Source organism: Lipophrys pholis, assembly GCF_963383615.2.
Source record: "Lipophrys pholis genome assembly, chromosome: 14".
NCBI lineage: Eukaryota > Metazoa > Chordata > Actinopteri > Blenniiformes > Blenniidae > Lipophrys > Lipophrys pholis.
This window is the reverse complement of record NC_137633.1, coordinates 20,295,048-20,321,887: the sequence shown is the minus strand read 5'-3', so window position 1 is coordinate 20,321,887 and position 26,840 is coordinate 20,295,048. Positions and strand designations below refer to the sequence as shown.

The 26,840-nt window shown below is 41.9% G+C and overlaps 1 protein-coding gene across 1 annotated transcript; it reads right to left on the bottom strand.

The window, feature by feature from the left end:
* ubr1 (ubiquitin protein ligase E3 component n-recognin 1) lies at positions 1-26,840 on the bottom strand (the record flags this gene model as incomplete). The annotated part of the gene is made up of 47 exons (XM_080479636.1): positions 1-1,228; positions 2,256-2,357; positions 2,465-2,635; positions 2,723-2,800; positions 3,737-3,793; positions 3,871-3,979; positions 4,121-4,257; positions 4,461-4,548; positions 4,645-4,792; positions 5,792-5,859; positions 5,939-6,035; positions 6,118-6,173; positions 6,254-6,402; positions 7,479-7,578; positions 8,556-8,656; positions 8,748-8,900; positions 9,018-9,117; positions 9,206-9,414; positions 9,502-9,683; positions 10,527-10,607; positions 10,683-10,786; positions 10,864-10,963; positions 11,050-11,204; positions 11,275-11,323; positions 11,404-11,506; positions 12,362-12,414; positions 12,521-12,645; positions 12,957-13,020; positions 13,099-13,200; positions 13,292-13,357; positions 13,451-13,561; positions 14,571-14,623; positions 14,706-14,886; positions 15,049-15,177; positions 15,268-15,367; positions 15,450-15,607; positions 16,757-16,855; positions 16,950-17,038; positions 17,129-17,236; positions 17,728-17,851; positions 18,359-18,421; positions 18,526-18,664; positions 18,751-18,878; positions 21,890-22,000; positions 22,233-22,311; positions 23,168-23,427; positions 26,796-26,840. 47 exons carry the CDS (start codon positions 26,838-26,840, stop codon positions 1,087-1,089), a joined length of 5,226 nt encoding a protein of 1,741 aa, XP_080335762.1. The 3' UTR covers positions 1-1,086.

Here is a 26,840-nt window from a genome sequence, read left to right as displayed (position 1 = left end):
GAGGGTTTGTTGGCTTTTGTATTTATTTCCATGGCTGAAAATCTGCAGCAGTGTCATACAACAAACAAACAAAAAGCAAATAGCTTAAAAATATTGAACTAAAAAGATATGCCATTTTCTTTCATGTACATTTTTTTTTTTTTTAAGGAATACTGCAGCATCTTCTTTGAGTTGTGTTGAAGTGAATTAACTCCAGACCGGCCTCACCATGGTCCCTCCATCAGGATTTCATCATTACAAGCGTACATCAGAGAAACACTTTGGCCTCAGAGTTACTTCTCAAAAAGTGGCTTTATATAGTGTATTTTACTGGAAATGCTTATATATAGAATTCAATCAATAATTCTGAAGGTCAGTGAGGTCTTTTTACTATATATATGGATAAATTTAATATAATTTGACAAATATGGCAAATTCTCTCAGGGTAGTGAAACCGTTTCAATGCAAACTTAAAAATAATGTTGATCCTTTATATGTTATGTTAAATAAATGCTGTTATAGGAGTGAAGGGTCAGCAGGTTATGGGTCAATTAGGACCATTTCCATAGTTGCAGAGGAAAACAAAATTAAAAAAAAAAGGTGAACGAATGTGGGACACCCCTAAAAACACATACAACTATAACTTAAAATTCTCATTTCTAGCAGAAAGAGAGAAAACGCAGCAAATTCACAGCATCACTGAGAAGAATCTAATCCAGGAAGTGATAACAGAAACGTCTTCCGTTGCGTTTGCCTTTATTTGAAGGAGTCTCTTTGTGACATTACTGAAGGAGAAACTCATTCTCACGGCACACAATCAAATCCAAACAAGGCGACTTGTGTTTTAATCATCATCCATCGGCCTCCCTTGTTTTTACCTCTTTCTCTCTGCACTCCAGCAGGGATTCATCTGGGGGGGGGTTCCGCTGATTGCAGGGAAGGTTGATTGCTCGTGTGTGTGTGTGTGTGTGTGTGTGTGTGTGTGTGTGTGTGTGTGTGTGTGTGTGTGTGTGTGTGTGTGTGTGTGTGTGTGTGTGTGTGTGTGTGTGTTGAGCACTGGACTCGGTCGTGCTCTGTAATAGTCAGTCAGCACAGCTGGAGCGATCATCACAACATCTGCCACTCGAAGGCGAACATGACGTTGACCACCTCCAGGCTGCGGGCGATCTCCTCCAGGATGCAGTGCTGCTGCCACAGCTGGTTCAGCTTCCTGTAGCGCTCGGGGCAGAGGTGCAGCGGATTGCCCCTCCTACAAACAACAATCCAGAGGAGCCTGATTTATGAAACAGTTCACAGAATCCACAATGAAATCCACAAGTGTCTGCATCCTTTTACTATCCTTAAATAAGGGAAATTTTTATTAAAGTTTCTATTTTATGCAGTTTTAGCCGGTAAGGTTTTAACTGTTTTAGGCGTTTGTTTGTTTTTTTGGCAGTATTGCCTGTTTTAGCCATTTTCACTCATCTTCAATCATTTTAGCTGATTTTTGCCTTTTGGGCTGTCTTTAGTAAACTGACAATTTAATAATGGCCAATAATGTAACATCTGCCAATAATGTAACAATTTTAGCCATTTTAAATTAAATAATTTCCCAATATTATAATACAAAATGTTGGGGGGAAAAAGAATAAAGGCAATTTACTTATTGTAACAATATTCAGAAAGAGTTGCACTGTACGTGTAGGATGTACATTTATTTATCGCAGGTCTACGGTGGATGTCACAAAATGTCACCTTCTGGTGCAAAATACCATAAATTGTCCAAAAACTTCTTCTACAGCTGTTGCATTATGGGTGGTTTTACAAACTCACCCTGGCAGCTTGGCTTTGAGGCCAAATTTGATATTAATGAGGCCGCTCGCTTTCATGGCTGCATCACTGATATTTCAGCTCGGGTCTCAAGTGTTTTGTTGTGTCACTACTTTTTAGTAATTTGTGAAAGAAAATCAATGAGTTCTTTGAAATTTAGACAATTTACTTGGTGGTTTGGCAGCTGGATTGGAGCTTTTGCGGGACGGTTTTGGCCCACGGGCCCTATGTTTGACACCCCTGGTACAGAGGATGGCTGGATTATTATTTTATATATTCTGCCTCTCTCTTCCTGTCTGAACTGCTTCACACTTTCCCGTTTTCACATGAAATTAAGATTCGGCATGTGTTTTGGTATTACTGTTTATGTCTGGTCTTGTAAAGCATTTAGCTGTGTCTGAATAATTTGACAAAAGATCCAATGTGGTTTATATTTAGAAGGATTCAAAATGCAGCGAAGTTCTTACCCAAGGTGAGGATCAGTCTCTCCATAATCATCCAAGTAAGGAGACGGATACGTGCTTCCCCGAGTCTTACTGGCCATCAGCACGATCTCACACTCTCTTATCCTGTCAACCAAGAATGAGACTTTGTCTTATATTGGACACAAACAGAACGACACACAAAGCTCTTGTACAGTTGGTCGGAATGTTCTCCCGAGCTGCAGGCGACTGACCGGAGGAACATTCCCACTCCGGCCCCGCAGGTGGCGGCGTGCGCCGTGCACGCCCCCACGTCCTCCCCGTCCAGCTGGCTGAGGCAGCAGGAGCTGTGCGAGCACAGCATCGCGCCACAGATCAGGCACAGCGTCGGATGCTTCCTCTCGTCGTCTGCCGACTTGGGACACCTGAGGACAGAGTGCGGAGGAGTCAGGGCGGCGGCACGCCGCGAGCAGAGTGAGACACGGCGAATTCAACGCGTTTCATCTGCTCACTGAAAGTGGCTGGCTTGATTGAGGAGCACGCTGTAATCCTCGGGGAGGTCAATCAACCGATTCCTTCTCCTGGGGTACCTGTGGAAGCAGAGGGGTTATTAACCCTTCACAGGTCAACCAGAAACTGAAAATACTATTACATAATGGTGGACAGATAGAGGAAAGGGTCTAAACACCACTAGTATGTATCTGTTGGAAAGTGCAAAACTGACTGAAACCACACGTTTTGTTATCATTAAGAGATTAAAATAGATCTATATTTCTCAGTGGAAACCCATCAATGTTACTGAGAGTTAGTGTCCAACATCTGTTTGTGTTAGAAATCTAAAATTTAGATCATATAAATATTCAAAATAAGAACTACTCGTCACACTGCGAGTCTGTTTAGCACAACCAAGCTAATCTTAGTCTGAAATAAATGTTGAAGTTACCAAATATGGTTACTTGCTCAATAGAGAGTAAACAGAATCACTATATTGCCAAAAGTATTCACTCAGTCCTCCAACTCGTTGACTTCAGGTGTTCCAATAACTTCCATGGCCACAGGTGTATAAAATCAATCACCTCGGTTTGCAGACTATTTCTACAAACATTGGTGAAGGAATGTGTCGCTCTCAGGAGCTCAGTGAATTCCAGCGTGGTTCCGTGATAAGGATGCTGACGGGCACCGTCTGCAGAGGTGGCCAACTTTCTGCTGAGTCAACAGCTACAGATCTCCAAACTTCATGTGATCTACAGATTAGCTGCAGAACAGAGCGTAGAGAGCTTCATGGACCTCACAAATAGTCTGAAAAAACAAATCAACACTCCTGAACCTTGTGGAAAGACTTCCTGGGAGAGTTGAAGCTGTTTTAGCTGCAAAGGATGAACGAACTTCATATTACATCCTCTGGTTTAAAAATGGGACGTCACTCAAGTTCATAAGCAGGTGAAGGCAGCTGAGCAAATACGTTTGACAATATAGTAGATATCGAACAGATATAAACTACGATTAAAATACTGTGTGAGCTGTACCGGACTGGTTGTGTTTTTCCTTTCAGGACTTTGGTTACAGCGGGGCTCCCACACCACCTGAAGGAGGAACAACATTACGTTACAGCTGCAGCTCCATGGTGAAGAACAAGAGGAGACTCCTGTATTTCCAGCACCTCTGCAGCAGTGGAGTCACAGTGTCTCTGTGCTCCTGGAAGAGCTGGAACAAGTTGGAGGGAAGTGCCAAATAACTGCATAGTGCCTCCGTCTGTCCGTGAGAGGTAACTGCAACGGACAGGAAGCTTCAGCATCTTTATCCGTATGTTTATATACACACACACACACACACACACACACACACACACACACACACACACACACACACACACACACACACACACAAAAACACACAACAACTTGACGTACCAGAAGAGGCGAAGAGCTCCTCGGGAGGTTGCACTCCGGTAAGGCAATTAAAAAAAAGAGCAGCACAGCGAAGGAACGGTTCGATTCCCGACTTCACTTTTTCTGACACAGAGCTGCCGCTCACCTCTGGAAGCAGCCTGACGAGCAAACAACAGCAACATCTGTTAGATCGACTGGAAAATGTCTATTTCATTTAAAACTTGTCATTTCCATGTGCGTGAAGTTAACTGGTGTCTCTGAACTGCAGATATGTGTGAGTGATTGTATCTCTTTGTTTGATCTGTGACAGACTGGTGAGCTGGACTCAGCCTTTCAATCATCTGGAATCAATCATTTGTACCTTCCAGTGTGTTGTGACACTGTAGCGTACAACTCCGCAGCCGCTCTCGCCTCCTCCGTCTCTTCCCCGCCTGCCGCTGCTGGGAAATCTGCACACATCAAATGCAAACCCACTTTGTTACCCATCAAAGTTGTAGGTTTCCGGGCGTTCAGCTTTCAAATCGGATCATATCAAAGGTTTTTACCTGTAGAAGACAAAAGGATCTGCAGCACGTGAGCCATGGTGACCAGGTGTAAAATGTGCAGGTGGTTGTAGGCGGAGCTGACAGCGGACGGCTGCAGGTCCACAGCCTCCTCCTGATACAGCGACGGTATGGACAGCACCAGTCCCACCTGACAAGACGCAAAGGCATTACACACACTGGAACTACATGTCACTGAGCTTTAATGTCTTCATCTAGAGCAGTGATTCCCAATGCGGGTGGGAGCCAAAGATTCATGGGGGGGGGTCACAAAGCTGTCTTGATTTAAAGCCATAAAAGGCCTGTGGGCCAAAACCGGCACCGAGATGAAAACAACGAGCTCCTTCATTGCTTTCAAACTAGCCTCAAAGTCCTGCTGACAGGGTGAGTTTGTAAAAATATGCATCAGCTATGGGAGATGTTTTTTGAACATTTCACTGCATTTTGCACCAGAAGATTTCATTAAAATTAAATTTGTGTTAAGATTGGAGTCAATTTTGAAAAGGTATTGACATTCTCATCAAGTAAACTCAGCATCAAAACAAAGAAGAACTTTAAAGTTTAAATTTAAAGGTTATTATGTCACTGTTTTACCAGTTCAGCTCACTCGAGATAAAACTGGGCTGTTTCTGGGCCATGAACTAAAATGTGTTTGACTCCCCCCTTTCATTTAAGTCCTTAAAAATAAGTCGGTCTGCATTTAATTAATTTATGGAACCAAACTTTTACATTTAAGCATTGAAAGTGTAAGCAGTGGGAGGAAAAAATGGCGGCAGATCAAGGCTAAAGAGAAAGCCTAATCGGACAAAAAGAAAAAAAGACATGACTAGAGAGTAACTTAGAAGATGGCTTCATAGAAACAACAAGCGGAATTAGAACTTAACGACTCTTTTGTGGTGAAAACTGGAGAATGGTGGTTTGAAACTGTTCAAGTTGAAGCAGATCCAGTCCACCAAACACCCCGAGACAGTGTCAACCCAAAGAGTTCATCCTTAGAGAAAAGTCATGGTTACAGATTATACCAAAGAATCTGAATTTCACAAGTACTGCGTTTGTGAAGTTCTTTAATTTCCTTTCCCACAAGAAAAGGGTTGGGAACCACTGCTCCAGAGGACAGTTTCTGTTTTTGTTCATTCTGAGTGAGACCAACCATAAGATGGAAGCAGTCCACCTCCAGAAGAGACGGCGTGTTCTTCCTGCTCATGACGGGCAGCAACACTGAAGAGGGACATCACAGGCATGACCACGAGAAATGAAGCAGCCAACACATTCAGGGGGAGTTTGTTGGACTACGTACCCCCCAGCAAGTAGGTGAAGTGCCTTTGGATCACCGCCTGCGAGCTCTTCAGTCTCTGCGACGCTGAAAACTGAACTATGGCCTTCAGACCTGCCAGCTGAAGCACCGACATCAACGCAGGTTAGTCACAAAGACAAACATTCATTGTTTATGCTGTTTACTGGTCAGCGGCGCCGTACCTGTCTGTTCTGTAGGGAACCAAACAGCGGCTTGTCCTCCTCCTGCAGTATGTTTTCTGTAAACATTTGCACACATGCTTTAAAAGCTGCAACATGAAGACATGAAAGATGAACCTCTAGACGACTCCGGCTGTACCTATGGCCTGAATAGTGAAGGCACATGTGTCCCAGGCCATGAGGGGCACGAGGGGAGACAGCTCGTTGGGGGCCGTCTTCAGCCCCACCCGGTGAACCGTGACGGCGCACACAACCAGCATCTCTGCGATGCTGTCCGAGAACTTCCTCCTGGCAGGAAACAAAACGCAGAAGAGCACTGTTATTCCGGGTGATTGTTAATTATAAAACTACCAAGTCCCAGGAGAATATCCAACTGGAAGTCAAGACACTCTGGAGGCAAATGTTATTGTTAGTGTCCATCTGCCCGTGCACGTTCAGAAAATGATTATGACAGCTGTGGTGCGCATTAGCGTCATTTCAACCTTCAACTCAGGACTAAGCCAGAGAATTTCCAGAAAATGTCCTTTCTGCCCGTTCGCATGAAGACAGAGTTAGAGTGTTTTCAAAAGTTGCATTTTCAGAGGCTCCGAGCACCATTGTCTTGTAACAGATATGCAAAACGCAACGAAAGGTGCCGTCCTGCAACAAAGAGACTCGAGTCATCCTGGAGGAGTGATACCAAGTTCACACATCAGACATGTGACCCAGTTTCCAAAAACTCCTCTGTGACTGATTTCACAGGGGATTTTTCCCATTCTGTGCATATCTAATCCAGGTATCATTTGAAATGAACCCAAATTACTTCATTACTGTTCATGCATGTTGATTAAATCTTTGTTTGGCACTCACTAACAGTTTTTTAATTCTCTTAAAACTTTTTAGAGTCACAAATGTTAGACAGTTACACAGTTAAAATGTGTCTAAAAGAGAAATATTTCATATTGTGTCTCTGTAAAAGCTTATAAACTTGCAGTGAAGAGAAAAGTTACAATAACAACAGTTCACAAACATAATGAGTCTATTGTCATCATCGATAACTATGAAGTGAAAGTTAAGATTTTATTGTATTTAACCCATTGACTTACAGGAAGACACCAGTGCTTATGAGAATATATAAAAAGTGGAAGGTAAAATTATATTTACACAACCTTTACATATCCTACACAAAACTTAAATACAGATCCTCAGTCTCCTTCCGATTATGCTTTTACAACATTATTGTTTATTTTATCAAATCCACTTTGTAAAATGTAACTTATAAGGTTGTTGAATGTTCCTCTGTGGTCAAACTGAATGTTAAACCACAACTTCCTCCCACAAGAGGTACATAAAGAGCCTAAAACACAGTTCACAGTTTGACTCACGGTTCTTGTACGCCGTAGCTCAGAATGGATCTGAAGTCCGGTTGGCTTTCTCCACACAGCCCAGTGTGACCTTCAGCACTGCCACTCTCGGAGTTGCAATCTGTCAGACAGAGAAATTGACATTTTATTGACGAGTAACAACATTTGGAAAATATAGCAAACAACCAACTGGGATGGATGATTTATTTATTTTTTTTTTAAAAGAAGGAAATAGGAAGTGAATCAAATATTCAATACTGGATCAGGAGCTGCCACTGTTTTAGTGAAGGACACGATGACTGCAGTACACCAATCAGCCACAATTCAGGAAAAATAAAGAAAAGCCCTCCAGCAGATGTGGGCGTCATAAAGCCGGGGGGCCACATGTGGCCGTTTAGCTCTACTTGACCGGGTTTCAGGGTGTCACTGGGAAATCCTCAGTCAAATGAAAACGACCATTTTGGGCTTTATTACATCTAAAATGGTCAAAATGTTCCTGTCATTGGCTATCATTACAACACTCGTTTTGTCCAATACCTTGGCTAGCAGAGCTGGCATTTGGCCTGGTTGTCTCGTGAAATTGGTGTTGCACAGTGGAAAATAAAGACTGTTAATGGGAAAATATAGATTTTATTGACTGAACTCAAAATTTAGAACAATTTAATCATGATTTTCCAACAAAGACTGGGAAAGACAAAGTGACGCAGAGCAATAGTGGCTCCTAAAAATCATGTTAAGAACTGCTTTTTATCAAGAGATTCGTATTGAGCGAGACTAAAGTCAACTTAAGTCTCAGCTTTCAATAGAATGGAGAATTGTTCATGTCTATATGGCTGAAAGGCAGAATGGAAATTGGAAAACCCCTCAGGAGGTGTTCGGACACATTTGATTATTGCACATCTTGGTTTTTAATATGATTCTTAACATGGGCAAAGAGCTGTCAATGACATAACAGCACCATGTTATAATATTCTATCTATTTTATGACATATTAAAACCATCTTCTACAATAAAAATCAGAATTCTGTGATTTTTGCCCACTGTTATGCACATGTAGAGAATGGACAAAAGCCCAACCCAACCCTAACTCTTTCTCACCGTTATCCTGAGTGACTGACTTGAGTCCTTTAACCCTGGCTGACAGGATCTGGATCCAGCGAGTCAGTGTCAAATGCTGTCCAATTATTTCGGCATTTTCACTACAGACAGGGGGGGAAAAAAATCATTTGATTAGTTTCTTAACCTAAGTACAATAAACAGGCTGATTTAAGGTTTGCGTGAGGGACTTACTAGTTAAACGTCAGTGGTTCTAACGGGATGAGTGGGACCACCGTGTTGCACAGAGACTTGCACAGGGGACACAAATACTCTCCATTCTCCAGGTCGATGATCAGCTCAGTGTGGAGCCGGTTCCTGGTGGAATTTTGGACCGCCTCAAAATATCTTGAAAACAAAAAGAATGAATATTATCTAAATGTTTAAACTGCTGATAGTACTTATAATGGTCATCTGCACAATCAAAATGATCATTAATCTAACTGGTGCTCCTTTGTGACTCACTTCTGCCAACATGTGGCGTGCATTACGTGTCCACAGCTGCCAGTGTGCGTCCCCACGGCCAATTCAGGAGGCATGAAGAGAGGATACAACGCCGCTGGATCTTTAACAGATGAACATAACAAACCACGTTGAGCTTTGAACAGAATTTTGGACAAATAAGACGCTGTGATGGGTGATTGAAGGCTGACCATCTGCTTTGCTGGCTGGCATCTTCCCCCTGCACTGCGTCAGCACTGTGGACCTTTGGACACACGCGGTCAGAACCATGGCTGGAGCCTGAGCCACCACCTCCTGCTCCTCCTGACACAGGATGCAGGTCAGCACCTCCCTCTCAGCCGGCGTGGAGCCCCGGTGAGGACCCACAGCTATGCACAGCTCCCTCTGCTCATTGGCACTACTGCAAAAACAAACACCACTCCCTTTAAATCGACAGAAATAATACTTTCTCTCAAGTTCTTGTAGCAGAGCGACAGGGTGCACGTACCTCTCAGTACACATCACGGGCTCTCCCTGTGTCCCGCTCTCGGGCATATTGTCGTACAGCATCTTGTTGGACTCGATAAAGTTCTTCTGCATTGCCGACATCTGAGCCATGATCTTCTGTCGGTGGAGTTTGGCTGCTTCGGCCTTTCTTTTCCGCTCAGCTTTCTCTTTGTCCTGAACACTCTGGGTCGAGCAGAAAAAGAGTGATAAAGAGGTTGGATCAGGCTGTATTCACAAGGGACAGGTTTTGAGGTGTTACGGTGTCATGACCCTCATTGATGTTGAAATTGCAAAATATAAATGCTGTAAAAGAAAAAGAAAAGCTTGGAAACACAGTTTTCAGTCTTCATCTGCTCAGGGAAAATAATCTTACTGCACCGGTGCAACTAGATTGAAAACAATAACAAAAGAGCTGGTTCAGGCCACAGTGGACCATTTTCTAGTGAAGTTGCTATTGGTTTAGACTGCTGGAGGACCTACACTGAGCTTCTTTCCTTTCTCACTCACCATGTTTCCCTATTACAGGTCACAAACATTTACCTCTCTCCTGTAGCCTGTGCTCTCTCTCCCTCTCTCTCCCTTTACCTCCCTGTAGGATCTCTGACAGTGGAAATGGAAGTTCGAGGTCTGAGCCTCAATCACTTCTGCAGCGAGTGGCTTTATGTCTGTTTGCTTGTTGCTCTCGGTCTCTGTCCTGCCCTTTTCTCTTGTTCTATCCTCTAACCACAAATGGAACAGCAGAGTCTGGTCCTGCAGGTTTCCTCCTGTTAAAAGGGAGTTTCTATTTTCCACTGTCTCCTATACTTGCTCATGTTGAATTGTTGGTATTCCCTTGAAATGACTGTGTTGTATTTGACACTGTAGAAATAAAATTGAATTGAATTGCTGTTACACTAATGGTTTTTGTCTACTTCTTATTTTCTAGTTGTGGTTTGTCTTGTTTTTTATTTTATTTACATATTTTCTTCTAAAAATGGGTCACATGCCACTCATTTCTTTCTATCAGGATCTCTTCCCATGATTTACCTCTTCTGGCTTCGTTGTTTCCATGTTCATGGACGCTGTTGGGCAGGACTTCTCTCTAAGGCACTTCACAATCTCAAACATCTGCAAGAAAGACATGAACGTAAGAGTCTGTAGAAAATAAACATGCCAGTCTGTTTAGTGAACAGAGCCGCTCACCTGCAGGACCCATTTGATCATGTCTTTCTGAGCTTCAAGGGAAGGCAGAGCCTTGATCTTGGACAGCAGGAGGAACACTGACTTGCCTTGTTCTGAACCCGTCACTGGAAGAGCAGAAAAAACTGTTACCTACAAAAGAAAAAGAGGCAATGCATAGATTTATCGAATGTCTTCCACTTACTGCGTGCCTTCAGGCTGAAATCAAAGGTGACTTCCTCCTCAGTGCTGTCCTCCAGCTGGGTTTTCTCCTCCAGCAGTGCTTGACCAATCAGGTGCAAGGCCTGTTCAACAGAGGTTTGATTTTCCTGGTTACATTAGAAAAGATCAGGATGGATCTATCAAAGAGCATTATCAATACAACACGCACCCTCTGGATCATGGCTTCTGTCCAACAGGTGGGCCGGTCCTCTGCTGCTCTCTGCAGGACATGTCTCAGGACGTGGATGAGGATGTCACAGCAGAGGAGATTCATGATGCTGGAGAAAGCCGGGCAGAAGGCGGGAGGCAGGGGAGGACGCAGAGCTGACAAAGAGCAGAAGTTTAGTGCCGCTTATTGAGGAGAAAACAGAGTAGAGTAAACAGTGACAGTCACCTTTATCGTTTCCGTCCTGAGATCGCCTCTTCTTCTGAGACTCCTCCGCCTGCAACAAGTCAGAAAATAAGTAATTAATTTAAAGGAACTCAAAACAAACTGTTAAGTTCTTTTAAAAGACTGAACTACCTTGCTGTGCTGGGACCGTGAGTAATGGTAGAAAAAGGGGTTGAATTCTACCAGACGCTCTTTTTTCACTTCATATAATCCATGTCCCGACACTCCTGGTTTTCTAAAAGAAACAGAAATTTTTACATAGGAAAACACGTTTTTTCCAAGTATCTTAAACTATTTTAGGAAAGAAATCAAGCCAGATTCTTCCAGAGAATTAAATGTGATTTCGATGATAAGTAAAGCATATAATGAAATAAATACAAGAATAGTATCACTTGATGGAGGACCGAAGTCGTACAACAAACACACAACTAAATATATTGCATTATTATAAGCAAAATGGGAAAATGAGATTCAAGTGTTGAAGATTGGTTCAATATGTGGGAAACACACCATTCCACCACCATCTTACTAATCTGGAGGAAATTCTTCTGGAAGAATCCATTTCGCTTCTTTATTACATCGAAAATAAAAAGCAAGCAATTTCATGTCCGACAGGTCTGCTGGACAAGCTGTGGACGTTCTGATGAGGCTCATTCGCATGTTTTCTTTCTGGGAAATCTCAAAAAACAACAAATATTTGGATATAAATTCCCCCAAGAGCTGTTTAGTCCTACATAAGATCCCTGAAGGAGTCGTCCCACAGAATAACTGTTATCTGTTAAAAAAATACTGCTGGTTACCAGCAAGAAAGCAATCACGAGAAAGTGAGTGGCTAAAGATGGAGGAAGAATCTTCTTAAAGGAAACATGAACACATCTGCTGCAAACTAAAAAGAAAAAAAACGGAAAAGGAAGTACTGAATTACAAACAATGAGCAATATATAAATAACATGAAGGTATTTCTGAAGAGGCTTTGGTTCTTTAGTTCTTTATGTATGAAAATGTGTTTTCTAATGAAGATTTGTGAAGAAAAAAACTCACAAACTTGCAAAGAGAAAAACTCAGAAGTTATTTTTCAGTCTCTACTTACTTGAAAGTGGCAACTTTGGTGATTACGGCCTCGAGGCCTGTTTCATGGCTTTCCTATAATTGAAAAAAGAGGAAGTACAACAAGTGTAAAAGTTTCCTGCTTGCCGAGTTACAGGAAAGTGTATTCAGGAGTTTAGAAACGTGGCGTCGTGAAGCTTACATTCTCTGGCAGGCCTCTGGCCAGGCTACTATGAGCCATGGGCTCAATGCACAGCAGGTGAATCACCTCCCTCATTGTCACGTCCTCTTTGGTCACCCGACTGACTCCGGGGACATAACGCTCACCTGTAGACGAAGGAAAAAGTTGGAGACTTTCAGAGTGAGGTAAGACGAGTCAGGGATTACGGTGGTGGCATGGTGAGCACACACTCCTCACAGTAAGACAATCCCACTTTTGGCTTTTGGGCCTTTATGTGTAGAGTTTGAAATGTCTCTGGTGTGACTGACTGCATCTCTTTGTTTGTCCTGTGATAGACTGAGAATTCCCCTTTGACCCCCAGATTTTTCCTCCCCCCAGGAGAAGCCCATCCCACATTTAAAAAACTACTGATTAATAGATAATTCATAAAGTTGATCAATAAAGTCTGATACTGTACCAACAATGATGATCAGCAGGTAAAGCATCTCTTCAGTCAAACGATTCCACTGCACCAGCTCATCCTGTAAATGTACTTATTTTAATAATGTCAGTAGTAATTTGAGTAGTAATACTTCATGAAAGACTAACTCAGTTTTTACCTGGTCTTTGCTTGAGCAACTTCCATTAAAATATTCAAAGAGCTCAAATCTCAACAAGACGAGCATGAGGAAGTGGTTGGGCTCCATTTTCGATGCAGCAATCTGTAAAACAACATGAAGGGGATGAATCTTTTTTTATTTTTTCCCCCCAAAAAGTAGGCTGACAAATGAGTGATATTTGATTGAAACCAACCTGAAGCATGAGAATGTCCTTATCGTACATTTCTTCCCTGCATTTCACATCCGTGTAATAGTACACCTGAAGGCGGGAAAGAAACATGTATCTTTTTGAAAAGGGAGCATGAAGCTTGTACAACAACAAACACAAACACCTTGTGCATCCAAACGTTACCTGGCTGACCATTGAAAGTCCATTTCTTCTCCACATCTCCGCAGAGACCTGAGCTGCCAGGACCACACAGCGCAGAGGAAGTTCAGCCAGCAGGGTCAGGTCGTAGCTCTCCTGCAAGACACATAAGTAAAAACAGCAAGTGATGTTCAATTGATTCAGATAGCAACGAAAACAGGACAAAACAAACATTTGGTGGTTGATTTACGCAAGGCTCAGTTAGAGCGTAATTTTTGTCTGTGGAATTAAAACTGGTGCCAAGCATGTTTGTTTTTTGTTGCGTTTTAGCTGAAGTGGGCGAAGCAGCTATAATTAGAGCTGTCAAAATTAACGCGTTAACATGGTAATCAATCATTGTGATTAATCTAGTTAAATTTTTTTAATGTAATCAACCCATCTGCAGTGCAGAGTGAAGGTATGTATCCATGGGATCGGTCAATTTCTGGCATCCCGTTCATCGTCGATGTGAAAACGCACAGCAGTGCATGCTGGGTGCAGTGTGTCGTCTCGGAGCTCCCTTGCATAAAGCAGTTTGAGGCGTGGGGATCGCAAAGCTTTCGTAAAAGGTCTATGCTACCTGTAGTGAAACCAAATCGAGGACAGATTAAACAACTGCACAACATCGCCTCAAACATTTTCAGGAATACTTTTCGCTGAACTGTTTTAGTAATAAAAGTTTGTGACCAAGCTGCCATGTTGGTCCGGTTTGAGCTCCAGGAGTACACAGAGTGTGTCGCGTCTCCTCGCGGACAATGTCGACATAGATAAAAGTTTCTTGTGAAAATTTTTTGGTTTTTGTTAACATGAACTGTTAAAGGTGTTTATTAAACATGTTATTATTCCCTTCTTTCTTGAGTGTGTTTGCTCATGCAAAACGAAATGTGACTAATATAAATAAAAAATTTATGATATTTGTGATTAATCGAATGAATCCACAGCAACCCTGCGATTAATCTGATTAAAAACAACATTAAAAAAACATTAATCATTCAACAGCTCTTGCCATAATGCGATAATGTCTGTCATTGATTATGCTACGTAGTTGCTCCCATACAGATAAATATTAGAGAAAAAAAACAATCACATTGGGAAGAATAAATACTGCTTTTCTCATTTTACTTACAGGATTATCAAGACGTTCGATCATCCCATTCGAACAGAGAAGTACATACAGACCTACAAATCAAAGAAGACATAGTATTAAGATCGTAGCTTTCAAAACCATATTAATATGATTTTGACTTATTAGTCCTCCTACCAGCCAACATCCTGGAAATGGGCAGATGTATGCTGACGGGCTCCTGTGAGACTTTATACGGACGGACGTAGAGAATGTGCTTGCTCATGTAGAAGTCGGTGGCCTCCTTGTGGAAGGGCTGGTTGTTGCACTGCATCAGGGCTGTGTGGCATTCCTTAAACGCCAGCAGCAGGATCTCTTCCTGAGGGGGGCAGAAACGAGCAGTAACTGAGCACTGCGATCAACATTATTTACACATGTTCTGGCTGCTCTGAGTCCCGGCAATCTCCATTTCTACACTGATGTTTGTAACGTACTAAAAGTGGCGTATAAAGGACAAATATGTTCATGAAAGCTAACTCACATCTGACGAGCACCAGTCCTGAAACATTGCCAGGATGTGGCGCAGCTGGATCTGCAGAGTGAAGCCAGCTTCCCATTCTGGCTCCACTGCAATGTGCTGGCCGAGCTGCCGCTTCACCTCCTCCATACCCTGAGAGAGAAATAAGAGGCCATTAGAAAGGTTCATCTACTATTTGGTTTGTTCAGTTACATAACTCATATTAATCGCATTATTTTGTACCTGCATGCATTTCAGAAGCCCAAGAAAGACTCTGAAACCCTCTAGAAACTGTTCCCGCAGCTCTCCAGTCCAAACCGAGGGTTTACTGATCAGAATATACCTGAGAGTGACAGGATAGTCGCAGATTAGATAAAAGTCAAGTGTAAGAGAGGGAGGATTGCCGAGTTTCCTCGCTTCATCACCTGAGGTCATGGAAGATGACCTGGATGCGGGAGAACTCGTCTGAGTTGTAGCCCAGGAAGAAGAAGCGGTTGTTGTCATCCAGATGTTCACACAGCAGTTCCATGACTGTGCCCACGATGACTTTAATAACATTGCCCTCCTCGATCAGCTGCCTGGCCTATAGTGGGAAATATGTATATGTAATATAATATAATAACGATGGATGATATATTCTAGTGTGAGGCTGCATCAACTGTACTACACAGATGGAGGCGCCGGCTCATGTTGCGTGATGAATTAGTTCTTCCGGCAGCAGTAAGTCGATATTCAATCATGTTTATTGGCTCAATGAGAGATCCATAGAGGATCCTCTTGTGTGGTATATAAACAAACACAACCTAATGAGTTTTTAATTTGTTTGCATGCAAAGGCAAAGCCTTTAATGGCATCTACTGAAGCCCAAAAACATGAGACATTAAGAAACTACTCCAAATGTTGAAACAAACCTGACATTATGGAGGAAAAAAACTTTTTCGGTGTGAACAAAACTATCAGCAGATGTCACGACTAGAAACACTATAAGATGAACAAAAAAAACGCATTTTTAAGGTACTCCTAGTTCATCATAGCTTTGTAGTATATTAATAATCTAAAATTATAAGTACAAAATGTTTTTTGCCCATATCGCATCCATCTTTCTATTTGAAAAAGAGGTTGTATCAGGGATGATTCAATCGGGTTTTATGCTGCTGATTCTGATAGGCCATGAGTGCCGATCACTGCCAATCACCAATACCGACCACATGGATCACGGATTGGCTGTCAATTCTTCTATATAGTTATGATGAAGTAGCTAAAAGTTAGTATTTGTACTTCAAAGAAGCAGTAACGGTGCACTCCTTCTTTGATGCATCACATTTCTATAAATTGTCAATAGCAGGAGTTTGTGTTGGGAAAATAAGTGCTTGTAACAGTGTGTTGTGCTAATAAGACTCCCACTGACACAGTGGCAGCACCGGAATCTGGAGGGGGGTGTCATCACTATACCCGTCTCGTCCACAGATAGAAGGAATAAGGTTTTTGAACTGCAGATGAAGTTTTATCAAAGTCTAATATCTTGATCCAATCTGTTATACATGGATTTAGGGGTACTGTGAAGTAATAATTACTGCTTTCACTCAGGACACAAAGGATTATGACCTATTCTTTATTATCTTGAGGTAAGTTTGTCAATGATTAGATCAAAACATCTGATCAGATTTAACATAAATTGAAATGGTTCACATCCATCTTCCTTACCACCGTACAAACACTACAAGTAACTCACCAGTGTGGGGACGGTGAAGATCTGAACAGACAGAGCCGTGATGGATATACTCCTCTCATGGTCGTCACTGATGAAGTCCTTCTGCAGCTGCTTGTAGTGCTGAGAGTGCAAAGACAGAAAGTATATTATGTGGGTTAAAAAAAAAAAAAAAAGGCATTTGCCAAAAGTATTATAATCATTTATGTTTGATTACCTTCGTAAACTCGATCGCAAAAAGCCTCTTGAATTCTGTTTCCATCAGCAGGCTGCAGAAAATCAGCTCATGCACGATCTTGCGAGCTCCTTGAGGAGATAAAAACATTTTTCTTCATGTTAGCCACATGTGGCCAAACTCAGCTCTGTTATGATAAAAGCAAAGTTTAATCAGCTTGCCTTTGAACATCCTGGCATCGTGCAACATGAGTCTGCTGATGAGACACGGCCGATCTCTGTCGGGGTTCGGCTCCAGTGCCACCTGACAGAAGGCCTGCCTGAAGCCCACTGCACTCCACACAGCACATATACCACTCAGCACAATATAAATATGTACAAATACACAAATATACTCATTGGCCACTTTATTAGCTACATCTGTTTAACTACTGGGAGTTAATCAAACAAACATGGTTCATTTACTCATGAGGACACGGTGAAGCTGAGCTGCTGAAGTTCTCAAAAGGTGGAAATAAAAGCTGGTGTGAAAAGGTGAAAATCTTCAGTGAGCATCAGTTCTCTGGGTCAAAATGCCTTTTGATGTAAACAACTGGTGATATGACTGGATATTCACACAATGGATGTTTAAATCTGCAGCAAATGTATGACGTTATCATGTTAATATTAGCCAAAATGTGAGAAATGTTTCCAAAAACGTGTTGAATCAATGCCACAAAGATTTATGCAGTTTTTATACCAAAAGCAGGTTGGACCCTGTACTAGCAAGGTGTAGCTAACAAAGAGGCCAGTGAGTGTAAAGTCAGTAACGGCAGCAGCACCTGAGTAGCCAATGATCTTCTGGAACCAGGAGCCAAGGCGGAGCACAAAGGTTTGATGAGCCATCACAGCAGAGTGAAGAATCTCCACACGCAGCGGCTGCAGTGAAATGTGCTCCGAGTTGGACTGCAAAGCAGCAGAGAAACACAATTTCTAAAGTTTTCTTTTGAAATGCAAATGAAAATTGAACAAAGCTGTAGGAGCCATTTTATGTTTTATTGTTTATTGGTGTTTCTGTGTTCACCTGTAAACTGAGTTTATGTGCAAGGTTTCTGTTCATCCACTAGGGGGAGTTTGGAAAATGTAAGGAGGTTATAAAGCCTCCAGGTAACTGATGCCAGGTGTGCAGGACTTTGAGTGAAATCAATTTCTATCCAGACCATGTCAGGGAGACAGGTGAGGGTGAGTGGCAGAGCCTGGAGGAGCAGTTTATTTGGTTATGACACTTTGGACCTTGATCATTGTTTCCCCAGTACACGCGTCGAAAGCAGTTACCCGTCCTCACCAGAGCAGCACTTTGAATAAGTTAAACGATGAATTAGTCTCTATTATGAAATTACCATCAATCTACCTACGGGTATCAATAAGGTTACCTTGACTTAACCAGTTATAAAAGCAGAAGCTGGTGTTTACCTTGATGAGATCTTTAGCCTGTTGGCAGGAACGAAGGGTTCCTCTCTTCACTGCCCTCCGACCCTGGGCACAATGAGCAATAATCACATGTGGTGACAATTCAATTGAGGTTTGTTTGCACAAGTTATTCAATGGGAAACTCAAAAGCAGCTGGATAGATGAAGTACCTCCTTGTCGATAAGCGCTGTGTGCGTCTGCGCTTCAGCCTGATCGCAGTTAACAGATCTCTGCAGCGTGTAGATGACATGGTCGTACGAGTGGTGCTCGTCATTGTACAGCACACAGTAGTATGCGTTGTCTTTCATCCTACGCGGGGGGAGAAATACAGGGTCAAAGCCGGGTTGAGTGCTTTATGTACAGAGTGTGTTCACACGTGGAGAGACGGGCCGTACCGAGGCAGCAGCTCTTCTGACAGCTCGAAGGTTTCCTCCCACACTAAGAAGTCTGTGACGTAGCGCAACAGGATCCGGAAGAGCTTCTCAGCGCGACGGTAGAGCTCCGGCTCCAGGATGCACTCGTCCTGCACGGGGACAATAATGGAGGATCCACATGTCACTAACATGAGGCATTACCTTAACACAGTAGCTCTCTAACTTTTCTACTATGGACACAGAAGAACCTATTTATTCCTAATATGGGGGATTAGTAATTGATCATTTTTGCCAGAAACGGCCACACTGTAGAAAGCAGGAGCATCGTAACAGGAACTTAAACTCATCCTAACAAGCTTCAGCATTTTATTATCTCTTATAAACACAGCAAGCCAGACAATGAAGAATAATGATCCTCTTTCATCATATATAGGATGGTTTTTACTTAAAATGTTATTATTTATTCACTTTCGATAAAGGCAGGTTACACTTTAAACAGGTGAACAAAGAGACTGGTCAGACCCACTCACTTTTACACCTTTGGGCAATTAATAGTCACCAATTATACCTAAAAGGCCTGTTTTTAGACTCAAAACCATGACTTTCTTTCTATTACACCACTATAGAACCAGTCATTTATTTCCTAAATAAGTCATTATCAAATTGCATTTCTCCTTGGGGTAATTATCAATTTTGTTTTTGTATTCAGGTGGAGGAAAGCAGGCACAAAAAACATGCCTGCTTGCTAATGATAAAATTACCTGCATGGAAATACAGTCTATTAGGCAGACAAGGGACAACAATCCACTCACCAATGTGCCTTAATTGGTGGTTTTCTTTTTACTGTTTTCATTTCACGTGGAGGAGAATTGTAACACGGCACATTGCCGTTGGTCTGGTTCAGGTTCAAACGCTGCTAACTGGTGGAGCATCGTGTTTACATGTCTACTGAGCCCCACATTTATGTAGATACCAGCATCTCTGTCAGTGAATAAACCCTGAATGAGACCATAAAAACAATCTTCACTACAAATTATTCACTTCACAAAATCTGAAGATAGTTTCCATTATTAATTCTCTTCCTGTATCATCATGTGACCAGTGGCCCCTGAAAGCAAACATTCCACAGATCCAGAGCAACACAATACTTCATATGAATGTCTGACAACTAATACACAAACCAAAATAAAACACACATACACAATGTTTGTTCACACGAATCTCCACATCACATCCCTCTGTGGGAGCAATCGCTGGAATCCACCAGAGTTTAAACAACCAGAGGCCTCAAATGGCAGGACGGGTGTTCAGATTTAAAGATACAGGAAGTTTTTAAATGTTTAGAATACGCCCAAAATAAAAGAAAACAACAGCCATGATCGATTATAAAAGCTACTGAATATATCAACCTATCTAGCTACCCGCAGCCTTTCCAGTGTTGTAAATCCAGCATATGGTGCAGGGTTGTTAAACAGAGGGAACATAGGCCACAGTGCAAATTTACTGGATTATTTACCAGACAAGTAGCTGCTGTTTTAATTTACTTTCTGGGGATGGCAATGTTGTCGACAGAGTACTGGCCATAACATAGTCACCTGATCAGATAATTATAGCATTTATTGACTTTGTTGAAGCAGAATAAGCATTAAAAGACACACAGTGAGGGAGAATTTGTAAATAAATGCATGTGAAATGCTGCAAAAAACAAAAGAAAAAAAAACATGATTTCAGGACACTTTACTGTATTTTTAACTATCGGGCATCAATATATAAAAAACTATTTTACCATTTTCTATTAATTTCTTGAAACTTAAGATATTTAATGCTTTTTTTCCCCTCCAAAAAGTGCACTCATCCCAAACATACTGAATCGAGGGGAAACATATGGAAATGTTTTTTTTCTGCTATTACTTTACAGGTTCATCGCATTCATGTCTTGAGTGGGCCAGACTGATAAAATAGTGCCATTATACACTTTAAATTTAGACTTCAAAAGTTTTTTTTCTCCTGTATTGGTAATGACAATGTCTATATTTTAACAAAACCAAACAATTTGTACGGAAAATGACTACAATCACTACATAAAGTCAATTTTAATGAAACTTTGTGATGCAAAATGCAGTGAAATGTCCAAAAAACTTCTCCTGTAGTTGTTGCATTCTGCATGTTTTTACAAACTCACCCTGACAGCATGGCTTTGAGGCGAGTTTGATAGCAATGAGGTAGTTAGCTTTCATGGCAGCATCAGCGATAATTCAGCTCGGGTCTGTGTTGTGTTGTGTGCCCCATTCTTAAGACATTCATTTAAAAATAATGTTGTCCTTGAAAGTTTTTACAATTTGCTTGCTGGTTTTGCCGGATTGGAACATTATGCAGGTTGATTTTGGCCCACGGGCCTTATGTTAGAGTCAGACACCCATAATCTGACTAAAAGGAGCACAACTTTAACTCACTACTGCCACCTAATAAACTTAAAGTAGTGACATATAATCAGTAATGTGACGTGTGAATGGCTGTTGAGTGGTGTCGTGGGGAGCTGAGCAGACTGCGATCAGGGTGGACTGTGTAGCTCAAAGCACCTGCTGCTTATGGAAAAAGGCGGAGAGCTGTCGGGCTTCACGTGTGCACACAGCCTGCATGATCTTATCAGAGGTAAACTCAAACACTGATCAGCAATGAAAGGCCAGCTGAAAGATCAGCTGCCTTTAGAAGAGAAACACTGATCAAAACACCACATGACCTTGCAGGGCTCAAAGATGCAATATGGATTGTTTCTAAATTGCAAATCTTTCTAAAATACCAGAAACTGAGGAAACAAAAAACTTGGAGTTGTGCTGCAGAGAGCTGAAGTTACTTAGATTTGGCACACGGCACCTTTAAAACAGAAATGTTAGTTTCATGCGAGTGTCACCCACAAATGTTTTCCACCATCGCATTAGCACTCAAGTCAACCGCACGATCACCTAACCCAGATTCTGCTCTTTGAGCTGATGCAGGTCGACAAAGTGCCTTTCTGTCTTACTTCCGGAGCCAAAGCTGCAGCCAAGAGAGCAGCTTCCAGGACTAAGATGGGAAAATAAGCATTGCGGGGTTCACTGACACAGAATGGGACACGCACGCTCCTCCCACGTCCCTCTTTCCGCTGGGTTACGTAACTCACCGTTACCATGGCAGTGGCTGCCCCTGGGTCGTGTTTGGAGCAATAAGGCCCGATCTTCCAGGCTTCCACATCGCCGCAGTCACAGAAGCCACCGCCCGATGACGCATGCATCTGGAAATAAACGCACACACTGGATGTCACCGAGGGCGAGTGATGGATACACACAACAATAATTAAACTGGACGTCGTTTCCTTTGGCTGTGGGAAAGTATTATAGTGTGGCCACAACATGAGCGCACGGATGAATGAGAGCACATCATGCTCCGAGGGTTTGGGGATTTTATGGAAAATGAGAAGTCGTTCATAATTCGTTGGAAAAATCAACAAGTGTGAGGACACCAACCTTGTAACGATGGCCTTTGTGCACACTCTCCTGGAAGCAGTCCATGCACAGGACACACGTGGGATCTATTGCACAATCCCTGTTGCAGAATGAACAACATCAGAGTTTTAAATGATCAAAATGGATGGATGTGATCGCTCCTTCTCCGTACTATTCTTTATAACAATATTTGATGGTATTCGCTAAAACATGACTACTTCTTTTCTTTGTGATGTTGCACTTATTTAGAAACAAATACCATCAATTCCCATCGCGCACTCATTTTCAAAACATAACTTTAGATATTGAAACTGATGAACTGACTCACACAGTGCACACTACAGAAACCTGATCATGTCAGCTCATCAACTATTCATTTCTGACACTCTGCCTAAATACTCTAAAGAGCATTGGACCAAAACTCCGTCGAGGTCAAACTCTTCTCACTTCGTGGCCCTAAGATGTGTTTGTTTGAGCTTTTCAAACTCTTATCCTTTAATCTCAGTTTCCACTTAAGGTCCGCATTCTCTCCCATTGTACTTTACTTTTAACTTCAAATATGAACCAAAAGTAACTCAAAGTTACTGTTTTTGTGCATTGAGATTTAAACAGTGCTCAATCTTCTTTTATCAGACTGAACTGGCTGTATTTGCTCGTTTTTTGTGATCACATGTCTGGAGTTATGTCCTGTTTTCACCAGGTCTGACGTAATGTTGATACAATGAAGTGAAACAATCTCAGGCAGTCGGGCTCCATCTGATTTCCAAATATGTTGACAGACATGGTAAAAGAAGGGCTGACCTGCAGTGAATTCTGTTTGCATGTGTATGTTATATAATGTGATATGATAATTATAATTAATTAGCAATATATCGCGCAGCCCTAGAAGCAGAAGAATGCGTATTCCACCTCAGCACAATAAGGTAATTGCAGAGGATCAGAAGGTCTGTTCAGACCTGCAGGAGTAAACGGTCTCGCCCGACTTGAAGACGCGTCCGCAGAGCTGGGACGAGGTGCTGCCCTGTTGGAGCTTCTCCAGCCCCTCCTGAGGCTCCTCTCCGAACAGAAAGCACTCCAGAGGGTGAAGGAGGCGGTTCTGCAGGAGCTCCTCTTCCTCCTGGGGGCTGAACTCCTTCTTCTGACAGAAGATCTGAGGTACCTGCTCCTTCAGGTAGCGGAGGATCTCCGCTCGGCTGTCTACAGCCTCCAGCCATTCCTGTAGGAACAACGGACGGCAGAGAGTGACTTCCCGATGCCTGTGTCCAACCTGCAGACACAAAACTGCAGGGATACATACAATATACACTCCAGCTATCAATCTTTCAGGAAAAACTATAATCGTAGATTAAGGCAGAAGACTCGCAATTTCTCTCCTCTTTCAGAACGTATGAAGTGACACAAAGCGCTTTGAAAGTGATCGACAACCAACATTAAATGGACAAACAAAAGAACTTTATTCACTTATAATAAGTTAACAATGTATTATAATCAGCACATTAACAATACTAGCCAATAACTAATAGTTATTAAGGACACTATTAATTCATGTTGACTGAAAAAGTGCATCACAATTTAAAGGTAAAGTAAAAAAGAGTATATATAAACTGTGTTTGCCTTTCAAGGCCCTGATACATGACAATGTTTCCAGAAAGGTTTTGCATTCACATAGCAGCGTTTACACAGTAACGGCAGAAACACTGTAATTGTAACTGATATATAAATGTGTCCCACTGTCTCCTGAGACACACAAAGCAGCACAAGCAGCCATCCTCACTCTGAGGAAAGTTTCACTTCTGGAAGATTTTTGTAATTTGGAGAATTATGAAAATTCGCCACTCACCTCACAATAACAAACACTGTTGTGTTTTGCCTCTTTGCTTTGGCAAAGCACCGCTTACAACCAGACAGTTCCCCTGAGTGAGGCGACTTCACTGAAACTACGACCGCATGCTTCAACATTTACACAGCAGACTTAAAAAAAAAGTATGCATTTGGTGAGTCATATTCAGGGATTCCTGTGGTGTATAGCGTGACCATTTAAACCTAGTACAAAGTCAGAAAAAGAAAACTATCGAAACCTAGATCTAAACTAGAAGGAACCAGTCTAAAACCTGTACAAACTCCAAAAATATCTTAAATCTGGTCTAAAATACAAAGAATCAATTTTAATCCAGTCAAAACACCAGAAAAACTATTTAAACCCAGGGCAAACTACAGGAAACCAGTATAAACCTAGACAAATGTACACAAAACCAGCCTGAAACCTGTACAAACTCCAAAAATATAAAAAATATATATAAAAATATAAAAATCTGGTCCAAATTAGAGAAAGCCCATTTTAAATGCATCCCAACTCCCAAAGACCAAACTAAACCCAGTCTAAACTATGGAAAATCTATCTAAACCTAGTACAGCATACAGGAAACCAGCCTAAAACCTGTACAAACTCAAAAAATACCATTTCAAATCTAGTTCAATAACAGAAAAACAATTTTAACCAGGTCCAAACTCCCAAAAATGCAATCAGAATCCAGGCGACAGCACAGAAAACCAGTGTAAACCAGAGCTGCATGATATCAGCTAGATTTTCAAACGCAATAAATCAAGTCGAGAAAATAACGAGATGATCTGTGATCTTTGCTCTTTGATATCTGTTGTTCCAAATGACAGTGCTCTCTCTCTTGCCCCTACTTTCCACCAGCTGTGACAGCACCATGTTTGTTTTTTTTCATGTCGTCCATCTGCACTTTACACCACCAGCGTTGATAAGCGAAGCTGGTTGTTGACTTTTTTTGGTAACTTCTCCTCATTTTTGTGCTTCTGACTCCTGCCATGTGGCCAACAGAGCTAGAATAAATAGGGCCATCAATTGATTCAAATTTTTAATTTGCCAATCGCATATTTTTTTAATTAATTGCAAACAATCAAGCTTTTCTTTGATATTAATATCTTATTTTTTTTATGTAATTGTATGTATTCAATGTGCACTGTTGCTGCTCTGTGTCGTTATTATATTTAATGGATCCCTTCTCCGAGTGTCTGCTTTTTCAACACTCGATCTGCCGGCTATAATTTACAACTGTGAGTCTGTGCCTTGTAGGATTCCTACTCAGTTCTTCTAAAACGTCTCCCAACTTTTGGGGCACACCCGGTTAGGGCACTGTGTGTGCCTGGGTAGGGTCAGAGATAATGCATGTGGTGAAGGTTAAACTACCTAGTTTATACACTTCTCTCCCCTCAATAATAACTAGTATTACTAATAATAATGGCTGCGTGGTGGAGGAGTGGTGCAGAACAAGAATGTTGTGCACGAGGTGTTTCCTCCGAGTTACTCTGGCTTCCCCAAAAAACAAGCAGGTTAAAAAGTGGCCACAGCTTGAGCATGTGCAACAACAAACCAGAAAAGAACATCACAGATCATGAATGAATGGATAAAAAATAATAATGACAGAAAGGGAAATCAGTGTTATACAAAGATGTGATTTGGTTAAAGGATGCAATTAAACGGATTGGGCGGTCTCACAACTCTATCAAGGGATTATACATGGAAGGTGGACGATTCCAAACTATATCAAAGAGAGATGGGAGAAATAAATAAAGGAGAAAATATCAAACCGACAGTTGGGGGATATGTGAAACTGTTCTCCGCATCCTGCTCAATGTACTGACGTGAACTTGGCTGCAATAATTTGTGTGTGCTTAGTTCTCTACCTGCTGCTGGATGGAACTTTATTTATGAATAGATTTTTGTTGATTTGTTGCAACCTGATGTGAATTTAGTTCCCCCGCTGATCCAGGATTTGGATGAAAATGTAAGTGTCTGCTTTAAAGTTCACGTGCTGTAACTCTTTTTGGGTTCTTTTGGACAGATATTCCAATAAAACTAAATATAAAAGAATAGGACATGGAGCATGCTGATTCAGTGGAGGCTTATTCGTACACCTGCAGCATATAAAGGTAGTAAATAATAATGATAATAAAAAATAGAAAATAAAAAAGCAGCTCACATGCTGAAGTTACATCAAATACGAAAGTTCTTTTAATTTGAACGCGCTGACAGGCCACTTCTCTAGGCCAATCCAAATTGGAGCTCAGCAGAAATCCCAGTTTCACTTTCACATAGTAAACACCATAAACAGAGATCTATAGCACTCGTAAATTGACAAACTTTGAAACGTAAAGACCGATTCATCCCAGATGCATCTGAACTCGTAGCAACTCGCATCAGGCAAAAAAAACAACGGTCATCAAGATATCAGTGCAAAAATATGCCAATTAAATCCAGGCTTTCAAACACTGCGGAGTATATTGAAAGCAGCCGTAAAGTCAGATCATCTCTGTCATGTTTGGAGGAAGAAAATAAACATCTCGGAGCTCCCTCAGGGGCATTTTTATCGTTTTCACGCCAGTTGTGGAGCTAGCAGCTAGCCTGCTAACAGCGCTCGCGTAGTCACAGTCCGGTTTCCTCTCCCCGCGGCGTCAAACCGAATAGTAACCGACAAACCCCACTGCTCCACTCTGTTCCCGACACCCACACCCTACTGTCAGGGCCCGCAGAGCTCGAAACACCGTACAAATCGTTACCTTGCTGAGCTCCAGACCGTCTGGGGATTTCTCTCTCGCCGCCAT